The sequence below is a fragment of the Nipponia nippon genome, unplaced genomic scaffold (assembly GCF_047370975.1).
Source record: "Nipponia nippon isolate SJK-2023a ecotype South Korea unplaced genomic scaffold, ASM4737097v1 scaffold_5, whole genome shotgun sequence".
NCBI classification, from domain to species: Eukaryota; Metazoa; Chordata; class Aves; order Pelecaniformes; family Threskiornithidae; genus Nipponia; species Nipponia nippon.
Window position 1 is genome coordinate 79,110,862 of NW_028262369.1, and position 16,721 is coordinate 79,127,582.

A 16,721-nucleotide genomic window follows, 5' to 3' on the forward strand; every position below is an offset into this window, starting at 1 on the left:
GGCAGGGTGTGGTTTCACCTGAGAGTAGAGGACTCCTGGGTTCTGCATTTTTGGGTCTAGGTCTAGCTGCAGTGAGCAAATTCAGAAAAGCCAGCTCTGGAGAAGTAGCAACTGTGGTAACAGTAGTGCTGCTTCATGGGCATAGGATTAGGAGTCTTCCTCCCCAGCCCCAAAGAGTCTCAGTACTTGGACCTTACCACTCTGCTAAACAAAGGCCAGAGTAGGTTTGAGGCTGCCATTCCAGTGAAGTATTGACAAACTTGTACCACATCAGGTAATGTAAGTGACAAGCGACAGAGGTGCTGTTTTGGGAAGACAGTAGTATTCAAAATATTAAAGTGTTAGTGCTTGAACTATTACTGTAATCTGTTTTGCACGAATTCAACTGTTTTTTTCTGTTTTGTTAGCGGAAGGGCAGTTGTATGGGGTTCCTTCATAAAAGTCTGAAAAATAAATTTCCTGTGTCCTAGGATGTAAACCTGGAGGCCCTCGGTCACTCACAGTCAGTCCTCAGTTACTGAGGTAGCCACCCTCTGCATTCCAGCCGTACGCAGCTGTCCTTATGCTGGGATTACTGCAGGGTGACTGAGCTTACATTTAGGGCAGCTGCATGTGGAGAAAGACCCTCTGGCCTCTAACTGCTCTCTTTTGTTGTAATTAACTTACTGAGTAAACACTTTTTCAGCATCTGGAAGTAAAAATACTGCTAGTTTTGGCATTTGTGAAGAAAAGCGATGTAGATGACTTGCTTTGTGTCATGCAGCATTCCCTTGTCATGGTAAGGTAGTAAACAGCTAATATCCTCACAGGGATTTCTGCATTTATCCACCTCCAGTGCAGATTTTAAACTATTCTGTTGATGTCTTTTGGTGAATTGATCATTAAGTCATATAGCTGATAGAGACTTGAGCACATCAGAGGATTTTTATGGGATTTGTTAAAATGAACCATATTATTATGGAGCAAGTTAGCTACAGTATGAGGATAGAAACAATTTCCTGTGATGCTTCATCTACTACTATTATATAGCTTTTAAAGTATGGCTTGATATTCAGATAAACACTGTGAACATTAGATGCCAGACTTGAAGACTCAAAGCTCAGTATATCATCCAAAATGTTGGAAGCTTTTTCTTTTTAAATAATTCACTTGAAGCAATCAAATTATATAAATTGCAGTAGCTTGATGAGTTCAGAACACACTGGTTTTAGATGCTGAGAATTACTGTTTTTTAAAAAAAAGCTCAGTAGTGATGTGGGTAAAACTGTAAATACCACAAAGACAAGAGGAATGAATTGACTGATGGGGAGGATGAGAGTGGAAGGGAAGTAAACATGTCAAGAGAAGGCTCAGGAGGGTCTCATCTCTTCATGGCTTTCCTTTTGCTTCCCCAGAGAGGGACCATGAGGTAAGGGGACAGCAAAAGATGAGCATCTCAGATGGGAAGGAGCCCTTCATGTGTGATGGAGGCTGGCTGGGCTAGGACCTGAGGGGAGAAGGCATTTCCCCAGGGTCCTCAGGCAAGAAGGGATGATGGAGAGAAAATTCTGATAGCACTTGCGGTACTGCTGAGTCTTTGGCTGGGGAAGTACCTTGGTTGCAGAGAGTTTGTCATGGAAGTTGATGCAAACATTTAGAGCCTGATGGGCAGAAACAACTTAATATGAGGCTTGGGAATGTGGGCCAAAAGGTTTGAAGGGTAGTGCCTGGAGATTTGGGACAGAGCAAAGCCTAGGGAGATGGGCAACCTGGAACAGGAGCGAGGGAAAAAAAAATACCAACAACAAAAAGCAAGTGCTCCTCTGGCTTGTTTTTTTTTTTTCCTCTTTTACAATGAGGCTATGCTACACCAAAACCCATCAAATTTTAGATCATAGTTTTGCATTTTTTTTCCTAGTAGTATGTTCCAAAAAAGGTTAATAGTATCCATAAAAATTAAAAATTACTTTCCCAAAGGAAGAATTCTGGCAGAAGAATCAGTGCATTCTGGTAATTCTTTTACTGGATGGTCAGGTTCTGTTATTTTTCCTAAGTAGAGCAGGGTTGGACTCATTCAGTAATTGAGTAGGGAATGCCAAATTAACATCAGCCTCTGTTTAGTGCAAATGCCTTGTTGTGGATGAGAAGCACAACTCACATTCTGAAATAATCTTTAAAGAATCCCATGGCACTCTTTATACAAGTGCTGGTATTTAACTCTGTTAGTCTGGACAGTTTCCAACTTGAGTATCTGATTTTTCCATCCTTAACTTGTATTTAGTACCTTTTTGTTTTAGTACTTTTCTCAGGGGGACTAACTTGTAAAAATATTCTCTACTGTCAGAGTTGCTTCTTCAGTTGGAGATAGCATTTCCAATTTATTTTCTATCATCTGCGCTGTTGTGTCTTGGAGTATGTTGCCCCAGAAGTGAAATTAGCAGAAGTGTGTTTTAGGTAATTCCATGCAAAGCTTTTGAAAGGCTCTAGTATTACATACTTAATACAGACTGTTAGTATTTTAAAGCTCAAGTTTAATTAAGGGACTATGCTTGAATTTTGCAATGAACTGAAAATACCGGTTCTCAGTTGTTGCTTGAACTGTTGCCATGGCATGTAACTATGACACAGACTGTCTGAGCGATCGTTATGTTGAAATGCTGATGCTTCTGTATCCTCAGCCTCACAGAGGAAAAGGAATTTGAGAGTGGGGAGGAATGAAATCTGTAATCCAAAATTTCTCCTCTGAGGCTGTGCACACCGTGTGTCTTGGCAGCGGACCCTGGCAGGAACTCTGCAAAGAGAGGTTTAAGGCAATTGTCTGTGATTTAGCCCTCCAGTGGGACTGTTCATACCGCCAGGGAAGGGGGGTGGGAAGGAATTATCACTCTGGATTTGAAATTTTTTTTAGTTGTTACAGGTACAGATCTAGGAAGGTCACTGTCAGAGGGTTTGACTATTTAGATTAATAACAGAGACATTTCACGTTAAATTAGGAGACTTGTTAATGGTTAATAGTTAAGAATTGCAAATTATCTGAAGCAATCTAAGATGGTTAAATTAGCTCCTATGACAGGAAGATAATTTACTGACGGTAATTTGGAATGTCCCAGGACCTAATTTAATACAATTCATGCGCACTAGATGAATTAAGCTTGTGGAAGAACAAAAGGGGCAAATGGAAAATTTTGACTTGATGCACTGGCAAATGGGGTACTTCTGTTATATTATTGCATATCTTATTGAGAATAGTGTGTAGAGAAAATGCTAAGGCAGAAATCTATGTAATGGCACTCTGTGTTATTTACAGATAAACGTTTGTGCGTGTCGGTATTTCTTACAAAAACATTTCTTCAGCTAATATAGCTGGTTTATCACACTTTGTGTGTTGTTTGATCTTTTCTGAGGACTATGTCTTCTGGAGAGCTGGACAGACATACAATTCAGAACAAGTCCAAGGAGTAGCTAGTAGCAGGCAGTTGCCTATGCCCTAGTAGCAGGCAGTTGCCTATGCCGTGCTACAGCAGGAGAGTTAGGACTTAAGTGAAATGTGATTTCCTCTGCGTGCTAGAACATAGACGATGAGATATCACTCGCTAGTCTGAGCTGAAGCTCAAGTGCTAATCTTCCTGCTTTCGTGTAGGCCTGGTTTTTTGGCATCTTTCTTACAAAATTCATTACATGTAAAGTTATAGAAAAAACGTACTTGGCTGGAGATATCTAGTAGAGCTTTTTTTTTCCCTTCTAGTTTTTTTAGTATCTTAAAAAACTTCTTTCGTTCCAGTCTCTTTTGCAAGAAGTGGGGCTGATGTGTATCCTTCACCAAGGGCAGGTATTTCTCATAATTTTTGCTATTTAGAATGGCTTCTGTTCTCCAGTGTATTTAAAGACAAAATCCATAAACAAACTTGAGCTGTGTGGTAGACTCACAACTGGAAAGTAACAGAACTTCTCTATAGGCTGGGAACTGATCCAGTAACAAACATCATAAACAAAACCATTTGTACAATTCTTGAAATAAATGTACCTATGATTACAGTATTGAGGACTGTCCTACATTTTATTTCGCCATCACCTCTAAGGCTTTGTCCTGGGAATTGAGGAGGTGTGGGGACATGGTTACTGAACTGAATTTTATTTTCACAGCATGGAGACTTCATTTAAATAACCTGTTTAATCATGATTAAATCATGACTGAAATCAGTAAGCAGGAACCTTTGATTAAACTATTGATTCTAATCCTGCTTTCTGTTTGTACCTCTATTATGTCCTTCAAAGCTTGCTCTTTAAAAATCTAAATTATGCATTTCTTATTCACTACTTAAGGATGTTTTTATGCTTTGCTGTACTTTTATTGAAAATAAATTAAACCTTTAAAAATTTATTTTAATTATGACCTAAATAATCCTGGATGCAATTGCTACACCATCACTTATTTAATAGAGAACTGGTATATTTGCTTATCAAAACAACTTTTGTATATAAAATTGATAATTATTGAGCCAAGGAATCAATATATTGTTTCTGCTTCTTAAATTTAGATTATCAAGAAGATTTGCATGTCTAAATATTTAGATGGCAAGGAATTAGGCATTTAACCTGCACAGCTGTGGTTGTAAAATATGCAGGCAATTGCATTTGGGGATGTTGCTGATACTGAAATTTTAAAATCGCTAGAGCTTTTTATTCCATTCTTAACTTTTTATTGTGTTATTTACAAAAGAAAGAAAAAAAGGGGGAACAAAAAACAACAGAGAAACCAGAACACCACCCCCAACCTCCTTTATGTTAAAGGAGATAGTTTAAAACTTGAATTGACCTCGGTGTTAAAAGTAATTTTATTTGTATTATTAATGGCATGTATGTTAATGGTCAACTGTAATATGGCTTACATTTTGATAATTTAAAATTTAATTCTAATTAGGTATTTTTCTAATAGTTTTAAAGGCATCACATTTACCTTGAGAGGCCACACTTTAATCTTCATCTGTCTGCTTTAGAGTTGCCTGTGAATGTGGTGACAGTACCTTTGGCAGGGTTGAAACCATTTTAAATAATTTTGTCTGTTTTGGCTGCTTGTTCCCACTTACTGTTGTGGTTCTCTATCTTTCCACTTTGCACTGGTAGGGGTGTTTCTGGGACTGTATTGGGTCATATAAAGCAGTCAGGTTTTGGTTGTTTGGTTTGTGACTTCTGATATTTTTGAGAGGAAGGCAAAATTTTAACTGAACTCATTTTATTGATCCTGTTTTGCTCCACAAAGCAATTGTCATTGCTGCTGTAGTGTGGCCAGTGAATGGCCACAAGAGGTGCGCTGGGACACAGGCAGGACAAGAACTTAACATATGAGCAGGCTTTGCTGGTGAAGCTTATTTATTGTAAAGCTACTTTTGAGAAAGTTTGGCCCATGGCAGGAAAACTAGATGAAACCTTTGAAGATTTTAAAACAAAGCTTAGACTTTTCGCCATGCTTCCCGCTCTTCTTGATAAGCTAGTCGAGATCCATGAATTTTAGATGGATGTTATGCAGATTGTTATAATTTTATGGTGGCTCAGATGTCTTTCTGGCTTCACTACAAGTCTCCTTTGGTTGTGACGGTAATGTACTGATAGATCATCAGGAGTGAAAAGCTCCGAGCCAGTGGCATTGAAAGGATGGACGCATCCAGGGAGTTTTTGATTCAACATATTTAAAACATTCTTTGCTTTGGATAAGGCAAAAGGTTTCCCTGAGCCTTTCCTCAAAGCCTGTTTTGTGCACTTGGGGACTCACACGTCTCTATTAAAAAAACCCATATTCCTGTAGAACTTGTTGCAAGTCTTTTTTCTTGATTTTATAAATGAAATCACTTTTCTAGAGCTCTGTTCTGAAGTACCCCTAGCCTCCTGGCAATGATCTGCCTTTCACACTTTCTGATTTAAAGAACTGAAATTTTGCTTCAAGTATTTTCACCATTTTACAGCGCTGTACTTGGAGAATTTGTCACTGGACTAACAGGTTGTAATCTCTCTTCTTGTGCACCAGGCATGTAGAAGCATACAAAGTAAGCCTTCGTGTGTTTGATCTGTTAGTTGCTCTGGTATCTCTTATCAGTCAGGCAGATGGTGTATCACTTCAGTCACGCCGCTAATACAGGTTTGACTTCCTTAAACTCTGCACTGATCAATAATGTTTAGTATCAAGAAATACAGAGATCTTTCAGAGATATGCTCGGAGGGGGTAAATTAAACTATTGGCAAATCCAAGAAAGGCAACTGTGACCACAACGTGCTGTAGTGTTTAACGAAGTGATCAAATCATGTGCATGGCAGTTGTCCTCTCTGTTATTGAAATGCTCCCACTGCATACTTCAGGGTGCTTGTTTTTTAACATTATTGATGTCATCTGTACTTAACTCCAGTTCTTTCTAGGAAGCTTTCATGTCAGTTTTAGATCACTTCTGGTTTTGACCAAGCATTGAGATTTTACCACATTAATAAATTCTCAGTATAACTGCGTACTGCCCTTCATTGTATTTCAAGTACTTGTTAAAAATACTGATGCTTTTCACAAGTTAAATCTTTACCACTGCTTTTTAAAAAACTTCTGTGCTAATTCAGGAATAATTTTAGGGAAAAAACTTACAATTAATATTGCCCTCTCTGCAGCAACAGAACTGATGGCTCTTTGTCTAAGTTGTTTCCACCTGCTGATATATGACAGCAAGTAGGAAGGGTGAGCCTCAGAAAAGATGATGCAAGTGAATACTGCTTTTCACTGCCTATGCAGAAAAATGGGTCACCGAGAATCGAGGTAAAAAAAAAATCGTTTGTTCTAGAGTTTGCTGTTTGACTTAGCTGGGAATGAATATAACAAGAAAAAAAGTTGAAGGACTAACAACATGCTTTTGATTTAGCTTCTGGCATCAGCAGTTGCAGAAAGAGAGAAGACCCTATTTAAAAGCATGTTTAGGTATAGTTATATCTACAGTGTCTCTAGTTCTAACACTGAAGACTTCTAACAATGAAGACTTGGGGCTGTAGTGGATGGGGAGGAAGGACTTAATGTTTGTATGCTGCTTCTAAGATAAACATGGTTTTGCATACTTGCCTGGTGGTACTTGCGTGTATCAGCTGGTTTTCTAGTGTTTCTTCTAGCACACAAATTGTGCATTTTCTTAGTTTTACTATCATATCCCATCCATTTTTACTAGATTGAAAGCACTCTAATTTCTTCTAAGTCTTCTGCAACTTGGGACTGGTCAGCTATGGGTAGAACTGTTGTAAAGTCCTTTCCTGCTGGAGGAGCTGTCGGCTACCCTGGCGCTGTGGAGAGTGTTGTTAGCTGATCTAATTGTGACCGTAACAATTCACTTGGTGGCTGCTTTTTGTAATGTACACTTGCCTTTTCTGTGTGGCATACAGATGGTAAATCTTTAACAGGTAACTGCTCTCTCATCCCGACAGCTTAACAGCCAAATGACAGTGTTTCATTGTGACATTGGCTGTTTTTCAGTCTTGAAAGCATCATTTGGCTGTGTTTTGCCATTAGTATTGCTGCTACCTCTTAAAGTATAGTGATTAACAAGTGTGTTGCATCATTTCAGGGACCTGAGAACATGAAAAGATTAAATGGTAGTGGCAGTGGTTAACTTTTGAGTCCTATAACTTGATCTTGAAGCATCATATGCTAAATGTATTTCCTTCTTCCAGTAATGTATATGGAGCAGGATAAGTTGTAAACCTATGAAGTTTTTTCAGAACCACTGAAGTAAATGGTAAAGTTTTAACGGACTTCAAAGAACTGTGTATTTCAGGACTACATTTTACTAACACAGATTTTAGTCCCGTTTTATTTGGCAATCTGGAAGCAGGGCAGACTTCAAACATCTATTCTGCTCCTACCAAAAGTTAACAGAAATGACCTTCCATTTAATCTAGAATTGACCTGAAGTCATTAAAACAAGTTGAGAAGAAGCATCTCTCTCCACAATGCTGAACAGACATGATTTGCTCTTGGTAGTAGGGTAATGTGTAATGGAGGAGCCTGGATATTGATTAGTAAATGACAACTGAGTGTGGAAGTGTTAGAGAGAAAGGGATTTACATAAACATGTGGTGAATCCTCAGGAGGCTAATGCTTCTTTACAGTAAATGCTCTTTTCTGTTGTGTTTATGTGATCCCACAGGAGCTTTAAAGTTCTGGTTCACAAAATTACTTTAATAAACAGACTTCCTCTTATTACTGCTTTGGTTCTGCTGCGTACAAGGTGCCGTGACTTCAGAAGAAAAAAAGGGGGGTGGGGCAGGGAAGAAGTGAGCTGTGATATTTGTAGGGGTAGGGAGGGTTCCTGCTTTCCCTGCCCTAGCTGAATGGATAAATCCCCACAGCTGAAGCATAAGAAAATTGCAAGGTGAGGAAAGTAAAGGGACAGAAGATTTAGATACCAGGCCCAGCCTCAAATTTGGGACCGATGGATACGTTCACTTTCAAAGATTCTTCTCCCGCATCCTCTTTGCAATACTGAAAGTAAAGTGCCAGTTTGCATTTCACTGTTTTGTGTATATTAACTGTGTTCTGTAAATAGAGTTGAAATAAAGTTTTAATTAACCAAAACTGAGATTAGAAATGGGTACTACATATCTTCAGTGCAGGCTATTTAACAGACAATACCTAAAAAGGGGTACTGCATCACTTAATCAGGATTTTCCTTGAGTCAAGCTCTATGGCTTGCCACAAATTAAATTCTACTGTAAAAAAAAAAAATATGGTAAATTATTGCCCACTGAGAAAGTAAACTCACAGCTGTTTTCAGGGAGTGGTGCTGTCTCCATCTCTTTCATTGCTACTGTGACCAGTTTTCTCCATGTGTAATACAGGGCGTTGACTGAAAAATATACCACTTGTGGAATAAACTAATGCTATAAAAGCTAGGTTACAAAGGGAGCTATGTTTAACTTGTGCATTATGCCTTGAGCATGTGAAAAGTGAGAAATGGGTGACAAGTTATTGTGAGAAGGCAGATGACCTTTTGATTTTGAATAACATTTGGTGTGGCCAAATAACATTTGTCCCTCCAGCATTTGAATAGCAAGGGAAAAAAGGTAAGCAAAAGTTCTTTATAAAAAGGTACAAACCCTAGTCTTCTGTGTATTTCTCTCAATTATATTTCTTGCATTGTACACACAAAGATCTTGCCCCAGAGATGTAGAATGAAAATTGCATGAGTACAGCTCTAGGATGTACAACCTACCTATCACTCTGATTAGTCCACTCCATTTTGATGTGAACTTCTGCTTTCTCTGCAGTCTACATGAACAAGTCATTTCAATGCTTCTGTGGTTTTAATTACACCAGCAACAGCAGTGAGGCAGTGTAAATACCATACTGCTTGCCCTTGTTTCTTAAGCTCTTCTACTGTCTTGTTTTTTCCATTCTAACTTAGTTTGCTTTCATGGTAGTTTCAATGGAGTTCAAATTTTGAAGGGGAGGAGCATCCGTGAGAGCTAAATTTTGTACAAGTGTGGCAAGTGTAATGTTTATTGTCAGCGTGTGTTTTTTGTTAAAGCACACTGACTTAGACTTGGCCAGTGTCACTAGTCCCTGATGGTGGGCCAAATTCTGTTCTAATGGCAGTGGGGCTTGTAGGAGCATGGGGAGGGGAAAGGCTGGCTGGTGAAGAGTGCCATCTGGCACCATGTTTTATGGTGCCATTCGTAATAAAGTTTCTACAGTTTTACTTGAAGGCTAATTTATTTCTGGTTTCAGAGAAGAATATATATTCTGCTGTTGTCTCTTCCACTAGCCAGACTCATTAAGGTTTGACAAAACTAGCCATGGACGAACTTTCCCATTTTAGGGAGCACACACTTGATGCAGATTTTTTTTAACACGTGGATCAGTTCTGTTGTTGAGTTATAACTAGTCATGATCTGAAAAGTGGATGGAAGAAGTAAGTGCTCTTCTGACTTTCTTCTGAGAATGCTTTCTTGCTTACAATTTGGTTAATTGGACCATGGCCCTCCTCAGTACTGGTCAGGCCCTGAAAGTGCAGGGAGTGTCCCTTTTACCGGGCGACCTGTTCTTTACAAATGGTGCAGGCGCTCTGGCCTCTTAACTACCTCCCCACCAAGGACCCTTGCCTGGGCAGAGCTTTTATTTTCTTGACCATACCATAAAGCATAGCGTTTGGTTTTTCACTGGTGTTTGGTTTTGGTGTTTTTTTTTGTTTGGTGTTTTTTTTTTAAATGTTTTCACTTACTTCTCCTTAACTGGTAACGTCCTCAATGTTCAACTGGAGCTCAGGAAAAAGCAGATGAAAGAAGGAAGATACATATATATAGTTACATCTTCCTTCTTCTATCTATATTGATAGAAGATACGTATATAGAGATGGATATAGATATATATCTTCTTTCATATATATATAAAAATATATATATTTTATTTTAATCATGCAGAAATATGGAAAAATAAGTGAAAGAGACGGTAGAATGTGCCCCAGGCCAGAGCTGTAGCATCGGTATGTTGGAGTCTGTTAAAATAGGTTCAGTTGTGAGGAAATGGGCTAATAAGATTGAATCCTCGTTGCTCCAGGAGAGCTCTGTCTTTTGCTGCTTCCAGTTGTCAGTCCACAGAAATAGTAGAGAATATTCATATGCCTTGTTAGGACTGGATAACCGTAATACAGAAAAATGATAGACTAATGAGAAGAATGGTTAGCATCCAAGATGGATAACGTTGATGTAGAGCGATGTACTTTTACATATGCAAGTGGACAAGAATGGGGATTATGAGAACTAAGATTTTGGATTAGTTTTCCATTGGAAGGATGGGAAAGGGTGATTAAACAGTTGAATCAAAAAGTAGCATTTGATTAAGAAAATAAATAAAGTTTCATGGAAGGGGATGTATTTGTGAAATGCCAGCAGAACTAAGTGACCATTGATTGAAAGCATGGATGTCTACAGTGCCTGTAGCACAGTCTAGACAGTGCTCACTGTCTGCACGACATAGTGATGGAACAGGTGGTGATGGGGCAGTGCCTGTGATTTATGGTTTCTGACTCCATCTGAAAGAAGAGAATGAAGAAAATCAGGGAATCTTGCTTCCGCTGTAACTAATCAAAAGCCATAAATGATGCGGTTTCCATGCAATGTACTCTGCACTGTTTCACAAGTCAGCTTTGTTGATTACCATTCTGTTATCACCTGTGTTCTTGGACACTCAGCCCTGCATATCAGTCTTTGTAAACCACGTGTGATGACTGAGTAGCTGAAGTCTGAAAATTCAGCAAGTGATGCAGAGGCAAAACTTGTGTGCTCTTACACGCATGCACACAACCTCCTTTTGGCTTACCTTATTTGAGAATTTCTTTCTTATTTTGGGAAGGAAGAATATACAGTTACTTAGGTATGGTAAGATGCATCTCATCCAGGAATACAGACTTCTCCCGAAGGGCTATATGGAAGACGCTGAAGCTTGTGGGAAATGGAAGCTGATGTTTCAGATAACTCTGCATAAGAAGTGGTGGATAAATTTGTGGGAAAAAAAAAGTAGTAGTAAAAAAGAATGAAAATCTGCTGCTTGATACATAATCAAGCTATCCCAGCATGATTTAGACCTTAAGTTTAATTCCAAGACATCTAATTTTCTTGAATCTAACTTATATGATAGACATTCTGCATTTAAGGACAAAAGAAATAGTGACATTTAATGTCTCCAATTTACAGTTGCATCATTACACAAACATGATTTCCTATTTTAATTCAACAATGCAGATCTTTTATCAAGCGTGTGGAACGTAGTTAATTGACTATAGCAGGAGTTACACTATCATTAGGTAATTATTTGAAAGGCTCTGTCTTTAAATGCGAATGCCTGAAATCTCTTTCATGTTTTAGGATCTTTTCAGTAGAACCATGTCAATCTGAACAGTTGCCTAAATTGTTTATTTGCTAATCCTGATCTTTGTAAATATCAGTATTGTTCTGCAAATCACTTCCTTCAAAACAGAGTATGTTTGTTTCATGTACTAATGACAAGATGGTCTAAGTTCATGGGTTAGGGGCTAAGTGATGAAGTTGGCCCATGTGCTTTTTCTGGTTCTTTGAGGAAGCATTATTCCCTAGAAAATCAGATCTAGCAATCTTAGTGTGCACATCAAGTGGTCCTGATGAAAACAAAATAATAATGAAGATTTGCAAAATATGCTTTCATAAAGTGTAATGCTTTAAATTCGGAAATTACTTTGCAAGAAAGATGGCTGCCAAAACGTCTTAGCATGGCGTGCTTTGGTGTCACCCTTATTCAATTCAGTTCTGTGGAATTCTTCCTGTTGGAGGTGACTGCATAATGAAAAGCAACCTGCAGGAAATTAATAAACTGCAGTATGCTAAAATGCGCAAAAGTATTTAAAGTTTGCTACTTTTTAAAAGAGATGGGCTTTTTTTATCCATGATAATCAAGGTATATTAGTCTGTAATGGCGCAGAGCAAGAAGCAAATAATAGGTTTTATAAGAGATGGCAAAAAGGCCTGAGTTTGCATTTTAAAATAGAAATAACTTTTTCACAAATGCATTAGAGAAACTAGGGACCATTAAGAAATGATGAAGAAGATAAAATTATTAATCACAAAGATACTAAGTGCCTTTCTTCAAATCCTATTTCTATTTAGCAGAAATAAAGTCTGTGTGTGCTGCTGCATGATAAGAGTGTAATGGATGTAAGTAAAAAGAGAACTCCAATGGAACAAATGAAATGCTGCTCGGAAACTCTGCTGACAAATAAATCAACAAGTCCAAACAGTTGTCACCAAAGTGTATCAAGGGAACTAGCAAACTAATTTGCAGTAACAGTGACAGTAACTAGAACCAGAGAAGTGTCTGAAGACTGGAGAAGAGCATGAACAGCTTTTAGGGGAGAAGTCAAGTGCATCTTCTGTTTGGTGGAATATATAATGGAATAAATAATTTATGGAAATCAATAAATGTCTGGAAGGTAATGGAACCGTAAGCAAAAGCACTCACAGGCTTCTAGCAAATTAATCTTGCCAAACTTCCTTTGTTTTGCTTTCCTGAATAGTAGTGTACCATTAAAGAGAAAGCAGCAGTGTCCTAAATTCAAAATAGTTCAGAGTGTAACAATTCCAGATAGCAAAGTTGGATGGCTGAATACATATCAACCTTCCTTGAATTTTCACCTTCACTTAAATAAACAGGTTTGACTCATTAACTTTCTATTTGGAACACTATGGAATTTGGAGACAAAGTAAAATATACCCAATTTGCATCCTGCACGAGGAAAGAGTCTGTATCAGGAGTGGCTGGTCTTTCACATAGCTGTATCAGTCTGTTAGAAAGCTGGTAATTTTCATGAGCGTTCGTAATTACTTAGTGCCTTTTTATATGGTGGATGCTACTTATGGGAGGTCTGTGGAAAGATATAATCTGAGAGCATAATGTAGTAGTTTCTATAGAGATAGCTATAAGAGTGCAAAATCTATAGAATTACTTCTCAGTTGGTTTTAGTGTTTGACTCTGTGGAAAAAAGATATGCAGGCTGGAGCAATTCAGTATAGGTGCTAATAAGAAGCAAAACTTTCTGGGTTACCTCTGCAAAGGTGTGAGATAAAGTTTTTATTCCCTTGATTTGCTTCTTCAAAAGTGTGTGCAGGAAATGAGTACCTAAGTCTCAGCTGCATCCCACATTCAGTCAAAGCATATCTTATTTAAGAAGAATGCTAAATTATAACAAGTTTATTAGATATAATAATAAAAGGCAAAGGGAAGTGGATTGTCAAAAGGGAACTCAGAGATGGGTCATACGTGTGTGGTTTTTGTTTTTTGTTTTTTAAACAGAAAGCCATCCAGGTTTCCATCAGGAAAGAACTGAGATTCATACTAATTCTCTGTTGAATACGAATATAGAGTGTAATATTCCATATAATGGCAGCAACAGATTTCTACAACAGAAGTAAATGAGCCTCATAAATCTGTACCTGGCTAGCTGCATTATCTGCAGCTTTGTATTAGTGGTCTTAAAGTCCCATAGTTTTTTATTTAGAGTAGAATTTTGGGAACCTGAAACTCCTTCAGCTTTGAAGCATTCAGTATATGAGTACTTTTCATTTTAAGCACTGCATGTGGCATACTTATTTTCCAGGGTTTGCTATCTTGCTTTTGTCTGTGTTGCCAATAATTCTGGGTTTTGTGTTCCTGCATGTTGCTGGTTTTTGACTCTCTAATACTTTTATAAGTATTTAGCAAGTGATAATAGCTGTAAGTCACAGCTGAGTATGCCTGCCTATTGGATTTAGTTTTCCCACAGCAAGACTTCATGGCCTGGTACGCTGAAATATGAGCTTGCGTACAGTTTCCTTGCTGAGGAGAAGAATAATGGACTGCAAAACACATTCTGTTGCTATTAGCTTTTCAAGTGGATTGAGCTATTCATTGGAAAAAGAGTGTGCTACAGCAATTAAGTTCATCCCTATGCTCAGTCGCCTTGCCATTTCCAAAAATGAGATGGACGTCTATTTTGCGGAGGTTAATGTTTTATTGATGGTAGAAATTATTAACTAAAACTGAAGCTGAAAACGTGCAAGGAATGGAGGTTTGGAGCACAGTATGAGACTGTAGAGGAGTTCTTTAGCGTAGGTATTAAGTCCCTTATGACTCTGTCATACACTGAACTGGTTAAAGCACTCTTTGTGGCAAATGGGAAGGCAGAAAACCTTTGGCTTTCACACTCTGCTGCTTATTTTATGTATAGATAGAACCTCACTGCTGAGACAACAGTGGTCAGTGAAAGAAGTTACTCATTTCAAAACAGCTTTGTAAACACTGTGCATCAGAGTGCTTTTCAGCATTTAATGTTTGCTAGATTCTTTGTCTCTCAAATGAGCATCTCTATACATATGATCTCAGATAGGGAGCTTTAAGTCCAAGTGAATGTTTTGTTACTCTTGGAGGAGAAGGGGTAATACATATGATTCAGACTATGGTGAACTGGTAGGGTCAGTATGGCAGAGTGCCTTTTGAAGGTGAAAAGGAAAATATTTATCAGAGGACCTTATTTTATCTTTCAGGTTACCAAAGGCATTTTTCAGCTTAAGCATATCTTTCTGTTAGTTTTCCCCAAAACACTGCCATGAAAATGTGGTGGAGTCTCTCCAGTCTGGGCGCTTTGGCAGTGTTTTTCAAGTTGAGGAAGTTGACACTACAAAAATTTAGTTGTCAATGCCATAGGTGTTCTTTGGGTGTAGGAACTGAATAGTTGTTCTGTTCTTCATTACATTTTAATGTATACACTGAATGTTTTTCAGGAACTCCAGGAAAGAACTTAATGACATACGGTTTGAGTTTACTCCAGGCAGAGGTAAGGCTCCTTCAATTGAATTATTCTCTTATTGCTCAAAAAGGTATTTCAGAAATTGATTACTGCTTATGGTTAATCCAAACTACTTCTCTGGAATGTTTGTTATTGTGCAGAGCTTTATATTGAACTTCTCTTTAACAGGAATAGCAGACGTATGTAAATTCTAGTGGCAAGGTTGCATAATCTATAGTATGTATTAGAAGACTTGATCCACAGTATAGTTTATCAATTTCATGTCTTACCGAAATGATCTGTGTGGTATACAAGATCTTGCATAGCAATATTTACAACTTTGGAATTTCAATTTTCACATTTGGAAAACATCGTAGGAAACAGAATATAGTAGCTGTAAAGGTGTATGTGGTGATGGTGGTAATATTCGAGTTCCTTTCGCCCTTGTAATAAAAGGAGTTCTGTTAACAAGTATGAAGTACACACCATTTTTCAAATGCTGCCTTCAACTGAAAGTTGAGTTGCATCTCTAGCTTTGGTATCATCACCAGAAAGAAATTCTCGTATTGAAACTTTAAACTCTACTGCATGCTTTTAGAACTGTATTGGCTTTCCAGTGCTAAGAGTTGTAAGAACTCATAAAACCACTTTTGTTTGAAGAAAATGAAGTATTACTGGGATAAAATGCACAGGAGGCTGATATGTTGAGTAAGAAGGTATCATCCTTGTTACATAGCAACCCTTTGAACTACGAACACATTTCATGTTTCTCAGAAGTCAGTATTCACTATATTTAGAATAGCCTTCAAAGGGCTTCCACCTAAAAATGAATCCAGATTGGAAAAGGTGTCTCTTTTCCTGTAAATCATAATGTCTTTCATGTGCAGTAGTTCTGTGCATGGATGCAATCTGTTGTCTGCCTGCATTTCTCATTGATTTTGGCAATGGGTAATCACGAAAGAGATCTCTTGCTTAATTGGGCACAAAGCATGCGGGTTTAGTCACTTGTCAAAAGAATTACTGAAATACTCTCTAAGCAGTTACATAAGCCATTCAAGAATTCTTTCTTGGTCAAAAAATAGAGGATATGGCATAGTAAGGTACACCAGGACTGTTCCTAGTAGTCAGTCACTGAGGCAGCCAGAAGGCAGCTATGATTCTCATCTTCAGAGTTCTCCAGAAATTACAGCTAGCTCAGCTATTGTTTTTCACCTGTGTGTGTTTCCTGAGGAAATGATGCAACTGTGTAACTGCCTCAAAGCAGGCACTCCATGCAGATATTTGGTGTTGAGGCCATATTACAGTGAAATGTATCTGGAATTTAGGCTTGTTCCTCCTGCTTACCTCTAAGCCTTCTAAAGTCTTTATCCAGGAGCAAGTACTAGTCACAGGGATTTAGGAATTAACCCACTCGGGTACAGCAATTGATGCAAA

The 16,721-nt window shown here is 38.1% G+C and overlaps 1 protein-coding gene across 3 annotated transcripts in view; it reads left to right on the forward strand.

Annotated features, from left to right (window-relative positions):
* Window positions 1-16,721, forward strand: part of STK39 (serine/threonine kinase 39) — a 107,621-nt gene that overhangs the window by 69,792 nt on the left and 21,108 nt on the right. For all 3 annotated transcript variants that reach the window (XM_087731644.1, XM_087731646.1, XM_087731645.1), the window contains one exon: window positions 15,283-15,335. In XM_087731644.1, the coding sequence (XP_087587770.1) occupies window positions 15,283-15,335 (53 nt within the window). The remainder of the gene's footprint in view (window positions 1-15,282; window positions 15,336-16,721) is intronic.